We start from the raw sequence: 26,034 nt of genomic DNA, 5'->3' as shown, positions 1-26,034 counted from the left end.
CCTCCCATGTGTCAGAGTGATGCTCTGGTTCCTCTTCCCCTGCCCAGACTGAATAAAATATTGAAAAAAAGAGAAACTCCTTCCCTTACAATTTCTTTATCTTTGGCACCAGGCTTGTCCCTCCCTTGTTCCACTGCTCCAAACACTCTCCCCCCCACCACCCCTGCATTTTCAATTTCAGACAGAGAGAGGGAGAGGGAGAGAGAGAAGGAGAGACACCACAGCACTGCTCCACCAGTCATAGTGCTATATAAGGTCCTCCCATATGCCAGCGGCCTGCATCCAAGTCCTTGGGCATGGTACAGTGTGCGCTCTACCAGGTGAGCTAGCTCCCAGCAGCCTTGATTGAATATGATTGAAATAATAAGTGATCTGAGAGGTGGTGCAGTGGCTAAAGGGTTGGACTCTCTAGCATGAGATCCCGAGTCCATCTCACGTGCAGAGGGATGCTCTGGTCCTCTAGTTCTCATTAATAAGTGAATGGATCTTCAACAACAACAAAACTAATAATACAATAATCTTTTTTTTTTTTTTGCCTCCAGGGTTATTGCTAGGCCTCAGTGCCTGCACAGTGAATCCACTGCTCCTGGAGGCCATTTTTTTCCCCTTGTCGTTCGTTGTTGGATAGGACCGAGAGAAATGGAGAGAGGAGGGGAAGACAGAGAGGGGGAGAGAAAGATAGACACTTGCAGACCTGCTTCACCGCCTGTGAAGCGACTCCCCTGCAGGTGGGGAGTCAGGGGCTCGAACCAGGATCCTTCCGCCAGTCCTTGCGCTTTGCGCCACATGTGCTTAACCCACTGCGCTACCGCCCGACCCCCTACAATAATCTTTTTAAGAAAGAAAGGTGAGGGGGGTCGGGCAGTGGCACACCCAGTGTGGTTAAGCACACATAATACTATGCGCAAGGATACATACAAAGACCTGGGGGGGTTCGAGCCCCTGCTCCCCACCTGTAGGGGGTACGTTTCTTGAGTGATGAAGCATGTCTGCAAGTGTCTCTTTCTCTCCCTCTCTATCTCCCCCTTCTCTCTTAATTTCTCTGTCTTATCAAATAAAAAGGAAGAAAGAAAGAAAGAAAGAAAGAGAAAAAGCAGAGAAACTCTCTGGAGGGAAGCCCCCTGCAATCCCTCCCAGCATCCACCTCTATCTCCTTGGCCAGCTCCACCGTCCCCAACACTTGCACATGGAGCTCCTGCTGGAAAGTGAATGGGCAGCGGAACCGGGCTCCAGGCGAGCAGGGCTGAGGGGGGAGGAGGGGAGGACAGAGCTGGGAGTCAGAGGGGCCGGTATGTAGCTCACTGCCCTGTGTGCCCCCTCCAACTCCTCAGCCCTCGAACCTCGTCTGTACTTGGCAGCCTCTCCAGATTCTCCTCATGGCAGGTGACCGGGGGCTCCTAGGAATCAAGAGGTGAGGTGGCCCAGAGGTGACGGAGGTGATGGGACACTGGCTCCTCCCCTGGGGACACCAGGTAGCCCTGCTCCATTCCAGGGCAGGCTTTTCAACCCTCCAGGCCTCCCCCAACACCTGTCTCCCTTCAGGAGCTCCTCCCCTCCCCCACTTACCATCTGCATGCTCCACTTGCTTGTGACCGGTCCCCCGATATAAGGCCCTGGGACCCCAATCACAGCCTCCAGGGTGGGCACATGGTAGTCAAACACAGACGGCTGGATCCTCACCTGGCAGAGGACCCGGACCAGTGAGTGCTGGGTCCTTGTGTGCCTGCGGCTCCCCACAGGCTGAGGCCTTTGGTCAGGCAGTGAACGAGGACAAGGCCCTGCTCGCCCGGTCCCACCCACTCTTCGAATCTCACTGTACAGGTGGCAGGTGTTTCTCTGCCTTCTGGAACCTTCCATATTCTGCCAGGTACTGGCTGGGCCAACATGTACCAGCACCACCGCATTGCTCTGCCTCAGCTTCCAGGCAGGATGGTGCCAATTCTGATCTGATATGTTCACCCTGCTCACCCATGTCTGTCTCTGTCTCTCTGTCTCTCTCTCCTAACAAGACTTTGCTGGGACTTCAACCAATTCTACTGCTCCTGGCTGATTCCTTGTGCACGGTGCTCCCACGTGGTGATCAGGGGCTTGAACCCAGGTACTTAAGCACGATAATGTAAGCACTTTACTGGGTGAGCTATGCACCTGTCCATCATTAAAATATTTATCTATGGATTGGGGAGACAGCATAATGGCTATGCAAAAAGACTTTAATTCCTGAGGCTTTGAAAGTCCCAGGTTCAGTCCCCCACACCACTACATGCCAAAGCTAAGCAGTGCTCTGGTTAAAAAAAAAAATGACTAAAATGTGTGTTTGTTTGTATAGAGAGAGCCAGAGCATCACTCTGGTACATACAATGCTGGGGATCAAACTCAGGATCTTGTATATTTATTTATTTTTGCCTCCAGGGTTATTGCTGGGGCTCAGTGCCTGCACCACTGCTCCTGGAGGCCATCTTTTCCCCCTTTTGTTGCCCATGTTGTTGTAGCCTTGTTGTGGTTATCATTGTTATTGTTATTATTGTGCTGTGGTGTGGCTCTCTCTCTGTCTCTCTAGCTATATGAAAAAGCTGGCCAGAGTAGTGAACTCATTGTTAGTGAGGCTCTGGTTTAGCAAATGAGGATGAAAGAAAGAAAGAAAGAAAGAAAGGAAGGAAGAAAGAAAGAAATGGAAATGACTAAAGGAATTCATGGAAGTAGGAGGCAGACGATGCATCCAGTGGTCTCACCCGGGGCCTGGAGGAGGCAGAGCTGATGAATGACCAGTAATGACCTCCTCCACACCTCCCCCCCACAGTTCCTACCTGGTAGAGGTGCTTGACCTGGTGGCTCTGGGTGCCCTTGGGGGTGAAGCTGACGTGGAGTGTGGAGTTCTCCTGGCTGTGGAGATGGGGGGGGGGGCAGAGGTGAAGGGAGGTGGCTGCTGGGTCTGGGCTGGGGGAGCTCTGAGTGCCTACCACTGTGCCAGGGAGCATGGGCACATGTTGATAAAGTTTCTTTTTTCTTTTTTTAAATATTTATTTATTCCCTTTTGTTGCCCTTGTTTTATTGCTGTAGTTATTATTGATGTTGTCATTGTTGGATAGGACAGAGGGAAATGGAGCAAGGAGGGGAAGACAGAGGGGGAGAGAAAGACCTCTTGTAAAGCGACCCCCTGCAGGTGGGGAGCTGGGGGCTGGAACCCGGCTCCTTACCCTGTCCTTGAGCTTTGTGCCATGTGCGCTTATCCAGCTGTACTACCGCCCAGCCCCCTCTCTCTTTCTTTTATTGCTGCCAGGGGCTTGGTGCCGGTAGCCATTTTTCCCTTTCATTATATATATATTTTTTACTTCTTCTGTTTTGTTAGGTAGCACAGACAGAAAAATTTTTTTATTAGATAGGACAGAGAGAAATTGAAAGGGAAACAGAAGATACAGAGGGACAGATAAAGATAGACACCTGCAGACCTGCTTCCCCACTTGTGAATCATCCCCCTGCAGGTAGGGAGTGGGGGGGGGGCTTGAACCCTGGTCCTTATGCATGGTAATGTGTGTACTTAACCGGGTATACCACTAACTGGCCCCCTCCTTCTCTCTCTCTTTAACGGTTTTTTTTTTTTAATCTTTATTTATTTATTGGATAGAGATAGCCAGAAATTAAGAGGGAAGGGGTGATAGAGAGGAAGAGAGACACCTGCAACACTGATTCGCCACTTACAAAGCTTTCTTCCTGGGAGTCGGGTGGTAGTGCAGCAGGTTAAGCGCACATAGCACAAAGCGCAAGAACCCGGAGAGAGGATCCTGGTTTGAGCCCTCGTCTCCCCACCTACAGGGGAGTCGCTCCACAGGTGGTGAAGCAGGTCTACAAGTGTCCATCTTCCTCTCCCCCTCTCTGTCTTCCCCTCCTCTCTCCATTTCTCTCTGTCCTACCCAACAACGACAACATCAATAACTACAATAATACAACAACAAAGGCAACAAAAGGAAATAAAGATTTAAAAAAAACCTTTCCTCCTGCAGGTGGGGACTGGGGGTACCTTACACACTGGAATATGTGCACTCAACCAGGTGTGCCACCACCTGACCCAATCTCCCTGTCTGTTTCCCCTTTCTTTCAGATTTCTCTCTTTTTCTATACAATCAATCAATCAATCAATCAATCAGCACAGACAGAAATTGAAAAGGGAGAGGGAGATAGGGAGAAAGAAAGACACCTGCAGACCTGCTTCACTACTCATGAAGCTTCGTTCCCCCATGGTGGGGAGGGATGGGCTTGAGCCTAGGTCCTCACTTGTGTGCACTCAGCGGACTGTGCCACCGCCCACCCCCTTGCTCCCCTCCCCACCAGCTCCCCAGAGTGCAGCCCAGCGCTGCAGACTCCCTTTGGAAACTGAGGCTCACGGAGGAGGTTGTCATCATCTGGTGCAAAGTCCTGCACCCCAAGTCCTGACCTAGAGTTTTTTTATTTTATTTTATTTTATTTATTTATTTATTCCCTTTTGTTGCCCTTGTTTTATTGTTGTTGTCGTTGTTGGTTAGGACAGAGAGAAATGGAGAGAGGAGGGGAAGACAGAGAGGAGGAGAGAAAGATAGACACCTGCAGACCTGCTTCACCGCCTGTGAAGCGACTCCCCTGCAGGTGGGGAGCCGGGGTTCGAACCGGGATCCTTATGCCAGTCCTTGTGCTTTGCGCCACCTGCGCTTAACCCACTGTGCTACAGCCCGACTCCCCGACCTAGAGTTTTAATGGGGAGGGGTACTCAGGAAAGGGAGGCCCAGACAGGTCTGGGGGAAGCCCAGGACTCACTCCTCGGTGAGGATGTTGATGGGATACAGGATCGGGATGCTGGTGGCTGCAGAGTTGTCCTCAAGGAGGTTCAGGTCCTCATTGTTGCTGCAGGGAGCCGAGCGGCGTTAGCTGGAGGCTGGGCCTCGGGGGTGGGGGGTGGGGGGTGGGGTTTGACGGGGTCATGAGGGGCGGGTCCCCAGTGGGCGGGGTTATGCGTATGAAGGCGGGGCCTGGAAGGGCGGGGCGCGGGGCTGCTCACCAGCTCACGTTGGCCTGCAGCGCCACCGTGTCCCCCCAGGAGCTGTTGGGCAGCGTGTGAAACATCACCTGGACTTCAACCTTGCGGGCAAGGGAGGAGGAAAGAGGGGGATACTGGATCTTAAGGGGCGTCCCCACCACTCCAGCACCCAGTCATCAGCCAGAATGGTGCCCAATAGTTCAAACGCCATGAGTGTTATGCTGGCAGGTGGCATCTTGGATAAAGCTCTGTACTCTACAGCATGAGGTCCTGAGTGCAATTCCCCAGCTTCCATGTGCCAGAGTGATACTCCGGTTCCGCCTCTCCTATTACTCTCTCTGTCTTTTAAAAAAATATTTTATTTATTTATTTTCCTTTTTTGTTGCCCTTGTTGTTTTTATCATTGTTGTGGTTATTATTATTGTTTTGATGTTGTTGTTGCCAGATAGATCAGAGAGAAATGGAGAAAGGAGGGGAAGACAGAGAGGGGGAGAGAAAGATAGACACTTGCAGACCTGCTTCACCGCTTGTGAAGTAACCCACCCTTGCAGGTGTGTGTGTGGGGGCTTGAACTGAACTGGGATCCTTCTGAGTTTCATACCGTGTGCGCTTAACCTGCTGCACTACAGCCTGACCCCCCCCCCTCTTTTTTTAAGATTTTGTTTATTAATGAGAAAGATAGGAGGAGAGAGAAAGAACCAGACATCACCCTGTTACATGTGCTGCGGAGGCTTGAACTCAGGACCTCATGCTTGAGAGTTCAGTGCTTTATCCACTGAGCCATTTCCCAGACCACTACTCTCTTTTATAAATATTTTATTTATTTTATTTTAATGAGAGAGAGAGAAACCAGAGCACTTCTCAGCTCTGGTTTATGGAGGGGCTGGGGATTGAACCTGGGACCTAGAGCCTCAGGCATGAGTCTTTTTGCATAACCATTATGCTGTGTCCCCAGCCCCTCTCCTATTACTCTCGGTCTATCAATATATAAATAAATCTTTAAAATAACAAACAAAAAGGATCTTCCTGCTGCCCAGGTACTGGGTGAGGTATTCTAGCCCCATGCAGCTGGTATGACCTCAAAGTCCGGACTCTCAGTCCAGGCACCAGGCAAACACCCACTTGGGGTTGGGGTTGGGGCAAGTCCTTTGCCAGTCCCCTGCACCCATCCCAGGAGTCCCCCTTCCTGAGCTCAGAGGCCACCCTCCCCTCATGCTGGGCACTCACCAGGCGGCCGGCCTTAAAGATGGGGGAGCTCACATTGCAAGCCAGGCTCCTGGTGGGCAGCGGGGCCTCCTCCAAGAGCTCCTCACAGCTCACAGGGGTCTGGCTGTGGGGCTGGGGCAGAGCAGAGGGATGAGTTGGGGTGTGGGCACCGTCCCTGCTAGGGCGCATGCTCAGAGGTCAGGCTGAGGCATGGTGGGCACAACTGCTCCACCCACATGTTCAGCCTGGGACAGGGGAATGTCAGGTGAGGACAGGAATGTCTAAGAAATAGAGGCTCCGGGCAGGCCAGGACTTTCTGAGGCTTCACAGCTGGTGGCAGCCGGTTCTGACTGAGGGGACACAGTGTGGTGGCATGAGCGTGTACGTGTGTTGTGGTTATTGCTTAGCAGGCACAGTGTTTGTGATGGTGCGAATGTTCTGCTAACAGATAGCAGGGTGTCCACACAGCACTCAGAATGAATTCTGTGCCCCCAGGTTGAGTGCTCAGTGATGAACAAAATGGCTGCTTGCTCAGCCAGGAAGGTGCATCCATGAGGTGGAAAGTTCACGCCCCAATACTGCATCTGCCCACATGACACTCTGGTTGTCTCTCTGGCTCACTCTCTCATTCTCATTAACAAACAAGCAAAAATAAAACGGTAGATTGCGTATATTATGTACATCTGGTCACTAAACAGTTAAGATGTGAAGGTGCTCAGAGCTCGGGACCTGCACACCTGAGGCCCCAGGTTTCATGCCCAGTGCCCACAAGACAGAGTGGTGCTCTGGGTCTCTTTGTTTCTCTCTCATTGTCATAGATAAATAAATCTGGAAACAATGTACCGAAGGCGTATTAATGACGGGGTAGTGGATAAAGCATTGGACTCTCAAGCAAGAGTTCCCTGGCATTGCTGGTGCTAGAGTGATGTTCTGGCTCTCTCTCCTAAATAAATAATAATAATAATAATAAATTTAGGTGTATTGAAGCTACCCTCACGCACATGATGGCTGCCTTTGGGAGGGAGGGGGCTCTACCCACAGCCCTGTGCACTTGTCCTTAGTCAGCAGGTATACAGAGTGTCACTGTCACCAGCCTCCTCAACAGTACTTGGGGTGTCCTCAGCCTCTGCCTGTAGAAGTTGAGGCTAAGAGGCTGAGCTGTATCTCCTCGGGCGGCACAGCTGGAGGGTGACCCCCAGGCACACACACCAGCTGATGTATCTTCAGGTCACCAGCTGCCCAAAGCTCCATCTGTCAGGACACGCTGCCACATTCTCCTCACCTTGAGCACCTCTACTTTGCGAAAGGAGAGTCCCCGGGGGGAGCGCAGGCTGAGCTGGACCCAGTAGGCGTCTTCCCCCATGTTACTCAGTGTCAGCACCACAGAGAGACTGGCTGAGGGCGTCAGGTGCAGGACTCTGGACCTGTGGGGGGCCGGGGAGGGGTTGGGGTGGTGCAGGATCAGAGGTGGGAGTAACACTGAGGGAACTGAGGGACTTGGCAGACCAGATACGACTGACACCCCCTCAAATCGTGAGTCTCTCATCATGACAAGACTTCCTGAGGTGCCCACCTTCCTCAGAGGTGCTGAGGCCCATGACACACCCAATGTGGGCGACTGTGGGTCCTCAAAGTTAAACCCTCTAGTCCTCTGTTGTTCCCACACCCACACCCAGAGAAGAGAGAAAGGCCAGGGTGGAGGCCCTTCAGACCTGGAAGGAGAGAAGGCCAGCTTCAGGTTTGCCTCACATTTCTTGTCCTCCCCACAGTTCTTCTCAAATGGGATCTGAAAGGCCGAGAAAAAAGAACTAGAAGTTTCTGGCCCCAGGCCTAGGAGAGGCCTGAGCCTGGTCACCCTCTGCTCCTTCTCCCCACTCACCTCCTTGGTCTCAGAGTGGGCTGAAGGCCTGAGGATGGGTCTTGAGTTCTGGTCCTACCGGGAATGGAGAATGAAGCAACAGGGATATTAGCGGAGGCAAGTCCCAGAAGCCCAGGCCTCCCCAGGGCAGGTCCCACTATCCCAGGTCTACCTGGGGTTGAAAGCATCACCCCTGTGGGAAGGCTTTCCTTCTCCCCAAAGATCCTTGCCTCCCTACCCCTGCACTTGTCTGACGGCCCCTGTGCGTAGGGACTTGGAGGAGACAGTGCCCAGTGGGGGTGGGGTGGGACAGGGCAGTAGTTTAATCTAAGTTACAGCACGTGCGAGCACACCGTGTCAGTCACCTGAGCTGAAGAAGGTCGTGAGTGACGGAGAGCCGCTCACTGCCTGCTGCTGCCTCAGGACGCACACACACCCCCCGAAGTCACCATGGACCAGTCACGGATACAGACTCAAGTTTCTAGGTGAGGACACTCCCACAGGGGCCAGGAAACAAAACTACATCCCCAGGCTTCCAGACTTAGATCCTCCTTTTTCTTTTTTTTTAAAAAAATTTTAATTATCTTTTTTATTGGATAGAGACAGCCAGAAATTGAGAGGGAAAGGGGAGGTTGAGAGGGAGAGTGAGAGAGAGAGACACTTGCAGCCCTGCTTCACCACTTGCAAAGCTTTTCCTCTTCAGGTGGGGACGAGGGGCTCGAACCTGGGTCCTTGGGCACTGCAACATGTGTGCTCAACCAGGCGTGCCACCATCAGGTCCTGATCCTTTTTTTCTTTCCTTCTTTCTCCCTCCGTCCCCCTCCCCTCTAACTCTATGTTCTTGTGTGTAGTAATGTCCTGCTCAACCAGGTGTGCCACCACACAACCCCTGCCCAAGTTCTTTCCACCAGGCCCACTGCCCCTGGACAGACGTCAAACCACTGGCTTCCTGGGAGTCAGGTGGTAGGTAGCGCACCAGGTTAAACGCACATGGTGCAAAGCGCAAGGACCGGCATAAGGATCCCAGTTTGAGCCCCCGGCTCCCCACCTGCAGGGGAGTTGCTTCACAGGCAGTGAAGCAGGTCTACAGGTGTCTTTCTCTCCCCCTCTCTGTCTTCCCATCTCTCTCCATTTCTCTCTGTCCTATCCAACAACGACAACACCAATAACAACAGTAATAACTACAACAATAAAACAACAAGGGCAACAAAAGGGAATAAATTTCCTTTCTGAAAGGAAGCCAGGTCTGAACACTGCTGGACATGGCATCTCCTCTCCTTTATGTTATCACAGCATCCATATCTGCTTAGAGCAACTGTCTGCCCTCAACTGAGCATGCCAGGAGATGGGGGCTAAGCAGGGGCCTGTGTCTGTCCATGAAGGGAGGCCAAGGTCTTCTGACGTTTGTGCTCTGTAGGATTTGCATCAGGTCAGGAGCCTGATGGGGTCTGATCCGGGTCCCCTTCTCCCCAACCTACAAGCCCTACATTCCTGCATAAGGAAGTCATATCTGATTTCCACTGGCTGAAATCAAAGACTCCTAGTAATACTCTTGCTCTGCCTTTGTATTTCTGTCTATAAAAGGAAAGAAAAGGGGAAAAAAAATAAAAAGGTCACTGGAAGTGGTAGAGTCCTATAGGTACCAAACCCAGCGATAATGCTGGTGGCAAAAGAAGAAAAAGAGTTCTACTCTCTGTATCCTATTGCTTTGCAAAGATTATATCTCCATCTTTTTCTCTCTTTTAGATTTATTTCTTTATCTATCAGTTTCTGATCAAGAGAGTGAGAAGGAGGAGAGAAAGAAAACCAGAAAATCATTTTGGAACATGCGATGTCAGGGATTGAACTCCAGACCACATGCATGAGATATCCACTGTGCCTCCTCCTGGGCAAACCCAGCTCATCTCTTCTTACCAGCCCTGGGTCCCTCGGAGTCTCTTCATTGTCCCGGAGTGAAAAATTGAGGGAGACGTTGATGGGAGAGATGAGATCTTGAATGCATACCTGAGGGAGGCAGAAAGACAACCTATGGATGGCACGAGTTTGATTTTTACCACCTTTCCAGCTAAATGCACACCTCACAGGGGCTGACATTCTAGCACTTACTGGCCCTAGGTCTTACCAGTAGTGGAAACACACTGACTGCATAGCAGGTGTTTATAGTATGTTGGGGCTGGGGAGGATCTTCTCAGCGCCAGGCCCATGGCAGACATCATTAATCAGCCACAGCACTGGCCCTGGGTTCAGTTCTGAGCATCCTCATTTCAACTTTATAAATAAATTAAAAAATTTTAACTCGAGTTGCTATATATATGTATGTATATATATATATATATATATATATATATATATGTTTAATTATTGATTTTTAGCAGAACACTGCTCATCTCTGGTTTATGGTTGTGCTGGGGACTGAACCTAGGTGGGACTTCAGAGCTTTAGGCATGAAAATCTTCTGCAGAAACACCATGCTATCTCCCTGTCTGAATTTCAGAATCTTACATACCAAGCCCATACTCAGGCTCTTATGGAATATTTAAGAGATGAATAGTTTACTATCAATATACTTTTTATTACATATATATAAATATAAATATATATATATATATTTACCAGAGCACTGCTCAGTTCTGGCTTATGGTGGTGCTAGAGATTGAACCTGGAACTTTGGAACCTCAGGCGTGAGAGCCTTTTTGCATAACCATTATGCTATCTAACCCTGCCCACAATATGATTTTTTTGCAAAGGACTATCATAAGCAAATTGAACCTGGGCACTTTAGCAGTTGTTTAGGCCACATAACAACTCTAATTTGAGTGGTATATATTTATTTTTAATACTTTTTATTTATTTATTAGTATGAGCTAGAGAAGGACAGAGAGAACCAGAGCATTGCTCTGGCACATGTGATGCTGGGGATCAAACTCAGAGCCCCACGCTTGTAAATCCAAAGCTTTACTAGGCCATCTCTCAGGCCACATATTTATTTAATGAGATGGTGGTCGGGAATGGGAGAGAGGAGATGAGAGGTAGGGAGAGATTGAGATAGAACCAAAGCATCACTCTAGAATGTGTGGTGCTGGGGGCGGAAATTGGACCTCGTGTTTGCAAGTCCTGTGCTCAAGCCACTGAGCCACCTCTCTGGCTGATACTTTTTTCCTTTCCCTTTTTGTTGCTCTTGTTATTGTTATTGTTATTATTGTCCTCTCCTCTCCATTTCTCTCTGTCCTGTCTAACAACAACAGCATCAATAACAACCATAACTACAACAATAAAACAACAAGGGCAACAAAAAGGGAATAAATAAATATTAAAAAAATAAAAAAGAATTACCTCTATTAAAAAAAAAATCAGCACTAATAGACACAGCATGAAAAGCGTAGGGAGAGGGGAGCCGGGCGGTAGCGCAGCGGGTTAAGCGCAGGTGGCGCAAGGACTGGCATAAGGATCCTGGTTCAAGCCCCCGGCTCCCCGCCTGCAGGGGAGTCGATTCACAGGCGGTGAAGCAGGTCTGCAGGTATCTGTCTTTCTCTCCCCCTCTCTGTCTTCCCCTCCTCTCTCCATTTCTCTCTGTCCTATCCAACAACAACGACATCAATAAAAACTACAACAATAAAACAACAAGGACAACAAAAGGGAATAAATAAATATTTTTAAAAATTTTTTAAAAAAGAAACAGAAAAGCATAGGGAGAAAGACAGTAGGGGCAGGGGAAAAAGCATAATGGTTCTGCAAGACTTTCATGCCAGGGCTCCAAACTCCCAGGTTCAATACCCAGTACCACCATAAACCAGAACTGAGCAGTACTTTTGAGGTGTGTGTGTGTGTGTGTGTGTGTGTGTGTGTGTGTGTGTATCTTGCTCTCTGTATCTCTTTCTCTCATTAAAATAAAATAAATTATATCTAAAAAAAGAAAGAAAAGTAATTTCTCTTCAGCCACAGTCTGGGAGAATGTGCCCACACACAGGCCAAGAGCTAGAAGGACATACTTCAGGCACTGATGTCACAGGGAAGAGGAGGTGTGAGGACAGGGCGAGCTAAGCAACAGGGGACCCAGCTGGACAGTGTGTGACCAGCAAGCCTGGCCCTGTGGTCAGGGCCCCCCACCCCTCGCCCCAACTCCTCACCGGGAAGTGGAACCAGAAGTCAGTGCAGGCCTTGGTGGGGGTGACGATGGTGACCCCACTGAGCTCGTGGCTCCCTCCAGGAAATAGGCCTCGGCTTCTGGTTCGGTGGCCATCCAGCTGCAGAGTGTACCTGAGGTTGGCGCGCAGGCGCCCTGGGTGGGAGACAGAAGCCAGCATTGGAAGGTGGCAGGTGGCTAAGGCCTGGGTTTGGGCACAAGGCTGCTTGGGGTGGGGGCGGCAGTGGGCAGCACAGACCTTTGAATTGCTGTGTGAGCAATTTGACCTGGAAGCAGATGGTGATGTTCACACCTTCCTTCTGCCTCTCGCTGGTGGGCTGGGAGCACTCCACCTCGTGCACCGGGATCTCCGCCGGGAAGAAGGACACCACAGTCACCACATCCACCACGGGCCGGGAGCTGCAGGGCATGGAGAATCCCCAAGGTCTCCTTGTGCCTCAGCTGTGCACCTTTCAATCAGACCCGAGACTCCACCCCCAAATCTAGGTGACTCCCCTGCCCTACAGCAGCCTCAGCACCACTGCCTCCTGGGGACAGTGACAACTCATTCAGGCCTCCTGGTTCATTCCTGCCTCCCTCTGACTCATTTTTCACACTGAGAGCAAGTGTGAGGTTATGAGTTTGAGCCCAGACACAGCATGTGCCAGACTGAGGCTCTGGTTCTCTCTCTCTCACTCATTACTAAATAACATTTTAAAATTTAATTTAATCAATTAACCCATTTTGGGCTGAGATAGAGAGGAAGAGAAAGAGAGGGACACCTACAGCATTGATACACTTCTGTCGATGTTACCCCCTGCAGGTGGGGGACCAGGAGCTTGAACCCAGGTCCTTATGTGCGGTAATGTGTATGCTCAATCAGGTGTGCCACTATCTGGCCCCCACTAAATAAGGTGTTTTTATTTTTTTTTAAAAAAGATTTATTTACTTATTTATTAATAGGGGGGAGGGGGGAGAGGGAAACAACCAGAGCATCACTCCAGCACATTCAGATGTTAAGGATCGTACCCAGGACCTTGTGCCTGAAAGTGCACTGCTTTTTCCACTGAGCCACAATAAATACTTAATATATATGTATATATTTACATCCAACAAAAATGAAAAAAAAAAAAAGGCTGCCAGGAGCAGGGGATTTGTAGTGCAGGCATCAAGCCAGCAATAACCCTGGAGGCAAAAAAAAAAAAATTAAAAAGAGAAGTCCTAACAAGCTAAGCCTATGTTCATAGCCCTTCCCTGACACCTGAGTCCTCGATCACCCAGTGCAGACACCCATCCAGGCCTAGCCATGCCAGGCGCTGTCATTTCAGACCCAGCAGGTACTCAGTAAACAGCTATTGACTCTGTGAATTTAAATGATGCTTCTAGGAACTGAGATGGGGAGGCAAGGAATGTCATGGCCATTTCAAACACGAGGAAACTGTGGCCAAGCTTGACAAGCTAAATGGCTGGAGCAAGTTCACCAAGAGGTAAGTGGCGTCACTGATGTTCTTTGACTTGAGCCAATGACTGGCTTCTATAGTCATCAGTGACACTGCTGCCATTATTATTATTATTATTATTATTATTATTATTATCTTTATATATTTGATATATACAAACGGATATTGAAAGGGGAGGAGGAGACAAAGAGACTCCTGTAGACCTGCTCCACCACTTGTGAAGCTGTCACCCTGCAGGAGGGGACTGGGGGCTTGAATTCAGATCTTTGCGCATTATAACATGTGCACTCATCCGGGTGCACTACCATCCAGCCCCACGCCCCTTTCTCTCTCTCTCTCTCTCTCTCTCTCTCCCACACACACACACACACACACACACACACACACACACACACACACAGCATGAAGCTTGGGTCAGAGGAATACCCTCACAGGGTAGGAGACCTGCCTTGTATACACATGACCCAGGTTTGCACCCAGCACCACCTGGGAGGTGCTATGGCACCAGAGGAAACTCTAGTATCTCCCCCTTACCCCACCTCATCTGAATAAAAAAGTGACCTGGAAGTGGTGAAGTCTCATATGACTCATCAAAAACAAATCAGTAAAAATAAATAAGAAACTCTCTCACTATCTGGGAATGTTTAGCACAACATGGAGAGTGAAAATTCTTATACGTCATACGTCAAATTCTCATATGCCTTATATGTCAGATACCCCCTCTTACCTCAGCACAACCACCTGGCCCTCAGCCCCCACAGCCACGTCGGTCAGGCCATCACCTCCAAGGTCCTTCACTCCGTGGATGGAGCGTCCAAACCATTGAATTCCTGGGGACACCTGGGTTCCTTCTATCCGCTGAGACCAAGAGAGAAGTCTGTGGTAAGCCAGGGAATGCACAGGTTGGGGGCGGGATGAATCAGGCTGATGGGTTAGGTCTGGAGCACTGGTGGGTGGGGGGTACCTCACCTGGCTGGGCTGGGGGTTCAGCCCTCCACGCCTTCCACTGAAGATATACACAGTGCCCCGTGCCTCCAGGGGGGCCCCCACAGCCACGTCTGTCAGCCCATCCCCGTTGAGGTCAGATAGGGCAGCAATGGCAGCTCCGAACCGTCCGAGGGGGTAGCCCAGGCCCCCCTGCAGTTCTGAGGCCACATTGAACTCCAGCTGGGAGGAGGCAAGGTGACAGGGCCTGCTGTCAATCATTCAGCAAGCTTTTAAGGCACGGGGCACTGAGTACCATGAGTGATGCTAAAGAAAATTCAGAGACCGGATGGGTGTCCAGACTAGTGTGGGCAACAACCCAGGGCCACCTCTCAATTTCTGTGTGACTTTGTGGCTCTGGAAAATTTCCCAGCCTGCTGAGAAGCAGTGCTCTTGTTTGTAAACTAAGGGAGCATCCAGTGAGGTCTCAGATCTGCCTGTACTCCTTGTATTTTCTGTTCTAGATAACTAACCCTCCCCACTTTTATTTATTTTATTTATATATTTATTATTATTATTACCAGAGCACTGCTCAGCTCTGGCTTATGGCGGTGGTGGGAACTGAACCTGGGACTTCAGAGCCTTTAGGATGAGAGTTTTTTGCAGAAATGTTATGCTGTCTCCCCAGCCCTATAACACACAGTCAGATGTGACAGGCCCTGTAGGATGACTGGGAACCCAGTGAGCCAGGGAGTGTGTATTTCCCACCCCCTTGGCTTGACGGCCCAGCCCCCACCTGCTTCCTGTGGTAGATGAACACCCGGCCTCCTCTCTGCTCCCCATAGAATAAGGGGGCTCCGATCAGCAGCAGCTCTGTCTCCCCATCCTGGTCCACGTCAACGCCACACAGCTCACCACCGAAGTAGGAGCCTACCTGCAGGGAGAGGATGAGGTTTAGAGATGGGTACATGGGCAGGACCCCACCCTGGAGCTCTGGAACATCCTTTCTGATGCAGCTCTCAGCCAAGATTCCAGGCCCAGGGGCCCATTCATCACCTGGAGGAATGAAGGCAGAATGAGTTCTTGGAGACAGCTTCCCTATCTGCCTCTCTCCCTCTCCCTTCCTTTCTTTTGTGTGGTATTGGACTCTTGCACCACTGCTCTGGAGTCAACTTTTTCCTTTCCCTTCTTCTTCTTTTAATCTTTTTTGGTCATTTAAAAAAAAAACACTTAAACTTTATTTGTGGTCCAGTAGATGGTGCAGTGGATAAAGCACTGGACTCTCAAGCATGAGGTCCTGAGTTCAATCCCCGGCAGCACATGTACCAGAGTGATGTCTGGTTCTTTCTCTCTCTCTCCTTCTATCTTTCTCATTAATAAATAACTAAAATCTTAAAAAAATTTAAACTTTATTTTATCTGATAGAACAGAGAGAAACTGGGGGGGAAGGGAGATAGAAAGGGAGAGAGACAGAGAGACACCTTTAGCACTGCTTCACCACTCCTGAGGCTTTCCCCCTGCAGGTGGGTACCAGAGGCTTGAACCTGGGACTTTATGCATTTTTTTTTGGTAATTTCTTGATTGGGGGATTAATGTTCTGCAGTCGATAGTAAATACAATAGTTTGTACATGCATAACATTTTCCAGTTTTCCACATAATAATACAACCCCCACTAGGTGCTCTGTTTTCCTTTTCCAGGATCTGTACTCCATCCCCCACCCCAGAGTCTTTTACTTGGGTGCAATACACCAATTCCAGTTCAGGTTCTACTTGTGTTTTCTCTTCTGATCTTACTTTTCAACTTCTGCCTGAGAGTGAGATCATCCCATATTCATCCTTCTGTTCCTGACTTATTTCACTTAACATGATTTCTTCAAGCTCCATCCAAGATGGGCTGAAAACAGCGAAGTCACTGTTTTTAATAGCTGAGTAGTATTCCATTGTGCATAAGGGTCCCTTTGGTCTTTATGCATCACAGCACGTGCACTTAATCAGCTGTGGCATCACCTGACCCCCTGGAGTCAACTTTTTCATTCCTTTCAGTTAATAAAGAATAAGGAAGAAAGAAGGGGAAAGAAAGAGAGAAAGTGGGCTGAAGGATACAGCATAATGGTTATGCAAAAGAGTTTTATACCTGAGGCACCATAGGTCCCAGGTTCAATCCCCAGCACCACCATAAGCTAGAGCTGAGTAGTGCTCTGGTAAAGAGAGAGGGGAGGAGAGAGAGAGAGAGAGGAGAAGAAGGAAGAAGAGAAGGAGGAGGAGAAGGAGGAGGAGAAGAAGAAGAAAAAGAAAGAAAGAAAGAAAGAAAGAAGAAGCAGAAGCAGAAGGAGAAGGGAGAAAAGAAGAAGAAGAAGAAGAAGAAAGGAGAGACACCACAGCACCATTCTACCATCCATGGAAACTCATAAGTTCCATCTCTGGAGCTCCCATGTGGTGCCAGGGTTTGAACCTAGGGCCTTACTGCCTTTAAGAGTCTGTTCAACCTGATCAGCTATCTCTCAGCACCAAGGTTCAGTTTCTTTGCCTTTTTTAAAAAAATGTTTTATCACATTTTAATCACACACACACACACACACACACACACACACACACACACACACACACACACACACACTGAGAGAAAGAGAGAGAGAGAGAGAGAGGAGAGGGAGTCAGGCAATAGCACAGTGGATTAAGCACACGTGGCGCAAAGCATAAGGATCCCAGTTCGAGCCCCGGCTCCCCACCTGCAGGGGAGTTGCTTCACAGGCGGTGAGGCAGGTCTGCAGGTGTCTATCTTTCTCTCCCCCTCTATGTCTTCCCCTCCTCTCTCCATTTCTCTCTGACCTATCCAACAATGACGACATCAATAACAACAACAATAACTACAACAATAAAAAAAATGAGAAAGAAAAAAGAGACCAGAACATTGTTCAGCGCTGACATGTGGTGGGGCTGCGGCTGGGGCTTGATCAGAGGCTTAGGTGTGAAAGTCTAAACCACTGTGCTATCTCCCCAGACTATTTAAAAATATTTATTGTGTTCTGGGAGGTGACACAGTGGATAGTGCATTGGATTCTCAATCATAGGGTCCTGACTTCAGTCCCTGGCAGCGCATGTACCATGGTGATATCTGTTTCTTTCTCTCTTTCCTGTCTTTCCCACGAAAAAGTCAATAAATTCTTTAAAAAAAAATAAAAATAGGGCTGGGTGGTGGTGCACCTGGTTGAGTGCACATGTTATAGTGTGCAAGGACCCAGGTTTGAGCCCCCAGTCCCCACCTGCAGGGGGAAACCTTTGCAAGTGGTGAAGCAGTGCTGCAGGTGTCTCTCTGCCTCTCTCCCTCTCTATCACCCCCTTCCCTCTTGATTTCTGGTTGTCTCTATCCAATAAATAAATAAAGATAATAAAAATTTTACGTTACTATTATTATTTTTACCAAAACACTGCTCAGTTCTGGCTTACGGTGGTACTGGGGATTAAACCTGGGACCTTAGAGCCTCTGGAACCAGAGTCCTATTCATACCCACTGTGCTATCTTCCCAGTCCTTTTACTTTTTTTTTTAAGTTTGTCCTGTGTACTACATTGGAGAGACATGTGGTATCAGGGATAGAACTAGGAACCGGCGTAAGGATCCCAGTTTGAGCCCCTGGCTCCCCACCTGCAGGGGAGTCGCTTCACAGGCGGTGAAGCAGGTCTGCAGGTGTCTGTCTTTCTCTCCCCCTCTCTGTCTTCCCCTCCTCTCTCCATTTCTCTCTATCCTATCTAACAATGACAACATCAATAACAATAACAATAATAACTACAACAATAAAAAGACAACAAAAGGGAAAATAAATAAATATACAAAAAATTAAAAAAAGAAGGAGCTAGGAACCTCAGGATTTCAAGTGTCTGCTGTTCTACTCGTTAGCATATTCCCCAGCCATTAAGGTTCAGTTTCCTAGACTGTCTGTAGAGGGCTCTGTGAGGAGTGAGTATGGCCATGTTGGGAGGCAGGCCCACCACCCAGTAAATGCTGAGTCTGGGGGTTGCAGGGGTATAACCAGTGCCACCCAATCCACCCCTGCCCACACACTCACCTGGACCCCCTGGATCTTCTGGACCTGACTCCAGTTCCCCTGGGCCTGTGACTCTTGAAACAGTAGCACCTGGCCCACGTGCTGGTACCGGGGGGCTCCAGCTGCCAGCAGTGGAGTACTCCCTCGTGAAGGCAGCCAGGTGACCGTGTAACCTGAGGGGAAGGAAAGAGCCAGGGGTTTGCAGGTGAACCATCTCTGGAGAAACACAGTCACATGTTCTGAGTGGTACAAATCTCAATATTTAATCTAAGCCCATTTTTCCCTTTCTTCTCTTTTCTCTCCTCTCCTTTCCTTCCTCTCCCCGCCCCACCTCTTCCTTCATGCACAACCAATCTCATCATTTCTGGGCCAACTTATCTCATTCTCTCTCTCTCTTTTTTTTTTTTTTACTTCAGATAGAAAGATACAGAGAAATTCAGAGATTAGAGGGCAGGGGAGTGAGGAGGAGAAAAAAATTCAGAGATGCCAAACCACTAGAGCTTCCTCATGTGCTGTGACATCCCCATTGAGAACCCAGGCTACATGCCCAGCAAGACATGTGCCTGATATGGTGATCTAGTCCTCAATCATCTCAACACTGGGGTTTCACCACTCTGGGCTGTATTTTTCAAATAGAGATAGAGACAGAGACAGAGAGAGGGGAAAACATTACAACATCAAACTTCCTCAGTGTAGTGAGGGCTGGGATTACACTTGGGAAACACACATGGCAAATCAAGCATTCACTTTTTCTTTTTTTTTATTTTCTTTTTTAAAATATTTATTTATTCCCTTTTGCTGCCCTTGTTTTATTGTTGTAGTTATTATTGTTGTTATTGATGTCATCATTGTTGGATAGGACAGAGAAATGGAGAGAGGAGGGGAAGACAGAGAGGGGGAGAGAAAGACAGACACTTGCAGACCTGCTTCACCGCCTGTGAAGCGACTCCCCTGCAGGTGGGGAGGCAGGGGCTCAAACCGGGATCCTTACACCGGTCCTTGCACTTTGCGCCACCTGCGCTTAACCCGCTGCACTACCACCCGACTCCCTCACTTTTTCTTTTTAAGATTGACGGTTGTGGTCCGGGAGGTGGTGCAGGGGATATGGCTCTGTACTCTCAAGCATGAAGTCCCAAGTTCAATCCCTGGCAGCAGATGTACCAGAGTGATGTTTGATTCTTTCTCTCTCTCCTATCATTTCTCATGAATAAATAAATAAATAAAACTTAAAAAAAACTTTTTAAAAAAAGATTGATGGTATTTGTTTTAAGAGAATGAGTGAGCGAGGGAGTGGGGAGGGAGAGAGAGAAAGCGTGCCGGGTGGTGGCACACCTGGTTGAGAGCACATGATACAATGAGCAAGTACCCAGGTCCAAGCCCCCAAGCTCTACCTGCAGGTGGAAAGCTTTGCAAGTGGTGAAGCAGAACTGCAGGTCCCTCTCTCTCTCTCTCTCTCTCTCTCTCACTCTACCCTCTGAATTTCTGGCTGTCTCTGCAATAAATAAATAAAAATAATTAAAAAATTAAAAGAGAGAGAAGCCAAAGAACTACTCTGGTATACACAGTGCCAGGACCTCAGTTATGCAAGTCCTGTGCTCTGTCCACTCAGCAATTTTTCCCACTGGGGTGGCTGCATGTCTCAACGTGTGGGCAACAGAATGCTCAGGAAAGAGCCTCCACTGGCTGGCGGCTGGCAGGTGGCTCACCTAGTAGAGCGCACATGTTACCATGCACGAGGACCCAGTTTTGAGCTCCAGGTCATCACCTGGAAGCACCTGCAGAGGGGAGGTTTTACACGAGGCAGAGCAGTGCTGTGGTGTCTTTTCTCTCTCCTTTCCTCCACCTCTCTCTCTCTCTCTTTCTGTCTCTCACTTTCAATCTGGGGAAAAACAAGAGCCCACCAAGAATGGTGGATTCTTTTCCTCACTCTCAACTACTATGAGTAGCAAAGATCAGATTGGGGTGAGCCATCTCCCGGCCCTCAGGCAGACAAGTTTCAGTCTCAGCACTGAGACTTCTTAGCTGGGCAAGCTCCGGCAAATCCCTTTAATGCCTTTGAGATTCAGTTTCCTCATCTTGTTAGTACATCAATTCATCCCAGTCTTAATCTCACAGGGTTTGGCCTCAGGTCCTATTTGCTTCCTTGGGAAGAATGGATGGGACAGAGGGACAAGTCTGCAGCTTCCATAACGCTGGCAGACTCTGGCTGCAGGGGAGGCCTTTTTTCTTTAAACCGGTCTCATTTATTTATTTATTTTTAGATAGAGACAAAGAAGCAGAAAGACTAGGAGAAAGAAAGAGACCATAACACCAAAACTTTCTTTAGTGTGGTGGGTGCCAGACTCAAATCTGGGTCACACACACACACACACACACACACACACACACGGCAAAGCAGTGTGCTGTGCAGATCTGCCAGGTGTTTATTACTCTAGGAGCTGGCTCACCCTGGGAGGGGCAGTCTCTCCGGGATTCACAAGGCTGCAAGGTTTCAAAATGTCACGAAATACAGAAAATGAAAGGAAGACTGGGTCAGCAGTGGTGCGCCAGGCCTGCAAGCTGGAGACCCAACCCCGGCTACCACTGTTAGCCAGAGCTGAGCAGTGCTGTGGCATCTCTCATTCTTATTAAAGCAGGTAACTTTGGGCGGGGGTAGACAGCATAATGGTTATGCAAACAGACTGCCATGCCTGAGGCTTGGAAGTCCCAGGTTCAATCCCCTGCACCACCATAAATCAGAGCTGATCAGTGCTCTGGTAATCCAGTTAAAAAAAAAACAACAACCAAAAAACAAGTAACTCAGCCAGAGTTTAGCAGAGTTCTGATAAAAATAAACTAAAAATGAAATAAGATAAAACAAAACAAATTAATACACACACACACACACACACACACACACACACACACACACACATATATATTGTCTCCAGGGTTATTGCTGGGGCTTGGTGCCTGCACTATGAATCCACTGCTCCTGGAGGCCTCCCCCCCCCCCTTGTGTTGCCCTTGTTGTTTTATTGTTGCAGTTATTATTATTGTTGTTATTGATGTCATTGATTTTGATAGTACAGAGAGAAACAGAGAGAGGAGGGGAAGACAAAGAGGGGGAGAGAAAGATAGACACCTGCAGACCTGCTTCACTGCTGGTCAAGTGACCCCCCTGCAGGTGGGGAGCCGGAAGCTTGAACCTGGATCCTTAAGCCAGTCTTTGTGCTTCGCTCCACGTGTGCCTAACCTACTGTGCTACTGCCTGACCCCTCCAAATTAGTATTTTTTTTTAAAGCCATTGTTAAAACACAGGTAAGAAGTGATTAAGAGGAAAATTATTCGGAATGTTCTAGCTCTATTTAAATATGTGTTGGGGTCTAGGAGATAGATAGAGTGCACACTTTGCCATGCTTAAGGATCTGAGTTTGAGCCCTCGCCACTGCATGGGAGCACCATACAGACATGGCATCAGGGAAAGTGCTGTGAATAGAGGAGTGGCGCTGTGACATCTCTCCTCTCTCTGTCTCTCTCTTTAAAATTAAAAGGAAGGAAAATGTGTCCTTCAGAAGCAGTGGAATCACACAAGCTCAAGACCTTTGTGTAAAATAAGTCTGCATGTGTCCACATTGGTTGCTTAATTGCTTTCATACTTTTTTTTAAAAGTTATTTATCAAAGAGAGAACAAAAGCAGCACTCTGTCACATGTCATGCTGGAGATCAAACTTGGGATCTCATGCCTTGGAGTCCAAGGCTTTTAACCACTGTTCCACCGCCCTGGCCACTCACTCTTACTCTTACTCTGAAAGCCATTCTGTGTGACCCCCAGGGACAGGTGACCCTGCAGACAGAAGCACTCACCCAAGTAGCTGTCTTTCACTTCTGGGGTCCTCTGCTCATTCCCAACAAACATGGCGTCCCGCAGGTCTGCCTTCAGGTCTACGAAGCCCCCGGCCCAGTCCTTGGCACCAACTGCCCCCACGACACCATGGTTCTGCTCCAGGAGGTGACAGACAGGGTCAGCTGCACCCCCACCTGGTGCCCCGGCCTCCCAGTCAGCCCACCACTCACCTGGCTCAGGTCGGCGCTGATCCCGCTGGAAGAGAGCTCCATGTCAAAGGACGCTTGGTCCTGTTTGTTTGTGCCTGGGGAGTTGGGGGAGGTGGAGAGAGGGTTGGTGGCACCAGGGAGGTGGCTCACCCGCTAAAGTGCACACCTTACCACTTGGGAGAGCCCAGGTGCCAACCCTGGCGCCACATGGAAGCACCATGCATACCATGGGGGAACCTCCATGAATGGTAATGAGCCACCTGTCAGCCCCCTCTTCCTTTTTTTTTTCTTTCCCTCCAGGGTTATTGCTGGGCTCGGTGCCTGCACCATGAATCCACCGCTCCTGGAGGCCATTTTCCCCCCTTTTGTTGCCTTTCCCCCTTTTGTTGTAGCCTCATTGTGGTAATTATTATTACCATTGTTGATGTTGTTCGTTGTTGGATAGGACAGAGAGAAATGGAGAGAGGAGGGGAAGACAGAGGGGGAGAGAAAGATAGACACCTGCAGACCTGCTTCACCGCCTGTGAAGCAACTCCCCTGCAGGTGGGGAGCCGGGGGCTCCAACTGGGATCCTTACGCCGGTCTTTGCGCTTTACGCCACGTGCATGCGTTTAACCCACTGCGCCACCGCCTGACCCCCCCCCCCCCCCCCGCTTCCTTTTTTAAAGTGGTGGTGGTGGTCATGAACTGAGGGTCTTACATCTGCACAATACTGCCTAGAGGCCTCCCAGACTGTTATTAAATTATATATGTTTTTAGAGTGAGGGGGAAGAAACAGGGGACAGAGAGAGAGAGAGAGAGAGAGGCCAAAGCACCTCTCCACCATCTACAGAATTACCTTTGGAGTTGCCCCTGTACTCCCAGGTGATGCCAGGAAATAAACCAAAGCCCCCATGGTCAATATACTTAGTTTTTTTTTTTTTTTAGATGCACTACATTTATTTATTTTTTAATATTTATTTATTCCCTTTTGTTGCCCTTGTTGTTTTATTGTTGTAGTTATTGTTGTTGTTATTGATGTCATCATTGTTGGATAGGACAGAGAAAAATGGAGACAGGAGGGGAAGACAAGGGGAGAGAAAGACACCTGCAGACCTGCTTCACCTCCTGTGAAGCGACTCCTCTGCAGGTGAGGAGCCGGGGACTCAAACCGGGATCCTTCCGCCGGTCCTTGCGCTTTCCGCCACGTGCTTAACCCGCTGCACCCCTGACTCCCTATACTCAGTTCTTTACCCACTGTCTTGGTCCCCACAATGACATTTCTCCTCCTCCTCCTCCTCCTCCTCCTCCTCCTCCTCCTCCTCCTCCTCCTCCTCCTCCTCCTCCTCCTCCTCCTCCTCCTCCTCCTCCTCCTCCCCCTCCTCCCCCTCCTCCCCCTCCCCCTCCCCCTCCTCCTCCTCCTCCTCCAATTTTTTCATTAGGGAAATGATTTACAAGACATCCCTCCTGAGTACATTTTTTTTTAATCTTCCCATGCTAGTTTCCTTTTTTTGCCTCCAGGGTTTTCACTGAGGCTTGGTGCCACCACTACGAATCCACTACTCCTGGAAGCTATTTTTCCATTTTTGTTGTTGCTGCTGTTGCTGTTACTGTTGTTGGATAAGACAGAGAATTTGAGAGAGGAGGGGAAGATAAAGAGGGGGAGAGAAAGATAGATATCTGCAGACCTGTTCCATCGCTTGTGAAGCGACCCCCCTGCAGGTGGGGAGTCGACCCCAGGAACTGGGATCCTTGCACCAGTCTTTGCACTTTTCACTATGTGCACTTAACCTGGTGTGCAAAAACACATTTTAGAAAATTATCCATCAATAAGAGTGAGAACCAGAGTATCATTCTGGCATATGCAGTCCTGGGTATACAACTCAGGACCCCTTGCCTTTGAGTCCAGAGCTCTACCCACTGTGCTACCTCCCAAGGTAGTTCAGCCCATAGAACACACATTACCATGCACAAGGACCCAGCTTCAAGTCCTGAGTTACCACACAGGGACGCTGTCAGGGGGGTTTCATGCGTGGTACCTTTAATTCTCTGTCTCTTTTATTGTATTGATTTATTTATTGGATAGAGGCAGCCAGAAATCTAGAGGAAATGGGGTGGAGAGAGACAGAGAGACACCTGCAACACTGCTTCACCACTCGAAAAGTTTTCCCCCAGGGCTGGAACCTGGGTCCTTGTGCATTGTAACACGTACACCCACTCACCTCCCCGCATCTAGCTCTGTCTCCCAGTATATCTCTAGAGCCGTGCAATCACTGAGACTCTCTCTGACAGGAAATCAAAATGAGCCTTTTAGGGAGCGTCCCAATCCATTATGGCCAGTGTCCTTCTGAAAAGGAGGAATGTGCACCCAGAGCCGCGCAGAAGGAAGATGGCAAAGATACGCAGGACTGGGCGGAGACGACCAGAGATACGCAGGACTGCGGGCAGCTCCAGCATCGGGGAGATGCCAGAGAGCATCGCTCGAGGAACAGCAAGTCCTACTGACCCTGGAGTTCTGACTCCAGACTCCAGAACTGTCAGAGTCTAAATTCCTGTTGCTTTAAACCACCCAGATTGGGGCTTTGTTAGAGCAGCCTGAGGAAACAAACCCAGCATTTAAACCTTACAGGCCTGTGCAAAATAGCTCAGCTGGCACAGTGTGGGACTGGCATGCCCGAGCACTGCATGTGCCAGTGATACTCTTTTTTTTAAAATTTATTTTATTTATTTATTCCCTTTTGTTGCCCTTGTTGTTTTATTGTTGTAGTCATTATTGTTGTTGTCGTTGTTGGATAGGACAGAGAAATGGAGAGAGGAGGGGAAGACAGAGAGGAGGAGAGAAAGATAGACACCTGCAGACCTGCTTCACCACCTGTGAAGCGACTCCCCTGCAGGTGGGGAGCTGGGGTTCGAACTGGGATCCTTATGCCAGTCCTTGTGCTTTGTGCCACCTGTGCTCAACCCGCTGCGCTACAGCCTGACTCCCCAGAGTGATACTCTTTTAAAAATATATTTATTTATTTATTCTCTTTTGTTGTCCTTGTTGTTTTATTGTTGTAGTTATTATTGATGTCATCGTTATTGGATAGGACAGAGAGAAATGGAGAGAGGAGGGGAAGACAGAGAGGGGGAGAGAAAGACAGACACCTGCAGACCTGCTTCACTGCCTGGGAAGCGACTCCCCTGCAGGTGGGGAGCCAGGGGCTTGAACTGGGATCCTTATGCAGGTCCTTGCGCTTTGCCAGAGTCATACTCTTGACTATTGTGCGCGCTCTCTCTGGATTTCTCTTTCTCTCACTAGCTTATGAAAATTTTAAAATTATCTTTTTTAAAAAATATATATATATTTATTTAATTTTATTGCCACTAGAGTTACCTTTGGGGCTTAGTTCTGGTGCT

The 26,034-nt window shown here is 49.0% G+C and overlaps 1 protein-coding gene across 3 annotated transcripts in view; it reads right to left on the bottom strand.

Annotated features, from left to right (window-relative positions):
• ITGAL (integrin subunit alpha L) overlaps window positions 1-26,034 on the bottom strand; it is a 52,752-nt gene that overhangs the window by 4,159 nt on the left and 22,559 nt on the right. For 2 of the 3 annotated variants that reach the window (XM_060173040.1, XM_060173041.1), the window contains 19 exons: window positions 22,678-22,751; window positions 22,468-22,600; window positions 18,643-18,794; window positions 15,373-15,510; window positions 14,622-14,819; window positions 14,380-14,510; window positions 12,452-12,612; window positions 12,197-12,348; window positions 9,984-10,073; window positions 8,091-8,144; window positions 7,924-7,997; window positions 7,494-7,635; window positions 6,233-6,343; window positions 5,027-5,106; window positions 4,786-4,872; window positions 2,805-2,880; window positions 1,567-1,680; window positions 1,341-1,397; window positions 1,145-1,243 (listed from right to left, as the gene is read on the bottom strand). In XM_060173040.1, the coding sequence (XP_060029023.1) occupies window positions 1,145-1,243; window positions 1,341-1,397; window positions 1,567-1,680; window positions 2,805-2,880; window positions 4,786-4,872; window positions 5,027-5,106; window positions 6,233-6,343; window positions 7,494-7,635; window positions 7,924-7,997; window positions 8,091-8,144; window positions 9,984-10,073; window positions 12,197-12,348; window positions 12,452-12,612; window positions 14,380-14,510; window positions 14,622-14,819; window positions 15,373-15,510; window positions 18,643-18,794; window positions 22,468-22,600; window positions 22,678-22,751 (2,123 nt within the window). Of the gene's footprint in view, window positions 1-1,144; window positions 1,244-1,340; window positions 1,398-1,566; window positions 1,681-2,804; window positions 2,881-4,146; window positions 4,430-4,713; window positions 4,873-5,026; window positions 5,107-6,232; window positions 6,344-7,493; window positions 7,636-7,923; window positions 7,998-8,090; window positions 8,145-9,983; window positions 10,074-12,196; window positions 12,349-12,451; window positions 12,613-14,379; window positions 14,511-14,621; window positions 14,820-15,372; window positions 15,511-18,642; window positions 18,795-22,467; window positions 22,601-22,677; window positions 22,752-26,034 lie in introns of those variants that run through there. The other variant, XR_009544993.1, reaches the window with a different exon arrangement.

This window comes from Erinaceus europaeus, chromosome 15 (assembly GCF_950295315.1).
Source record: "Erinaceus europaeus chromosome 15, mEriEur2.1, whole genome shotgun sequence".
Classification (NCBI taxonomy): domain Eukaryota; kingdom Metazoa; phylum Chordata; class Mammalia; order Eulipotyphla; family Erinaceidae; genus Erinaceus; species Erinaceus europaeus.
Note: the sequence above shows the minus strand (reverse complement) of the source record. Positions and strands in the feature narration are given on the sequence as shown.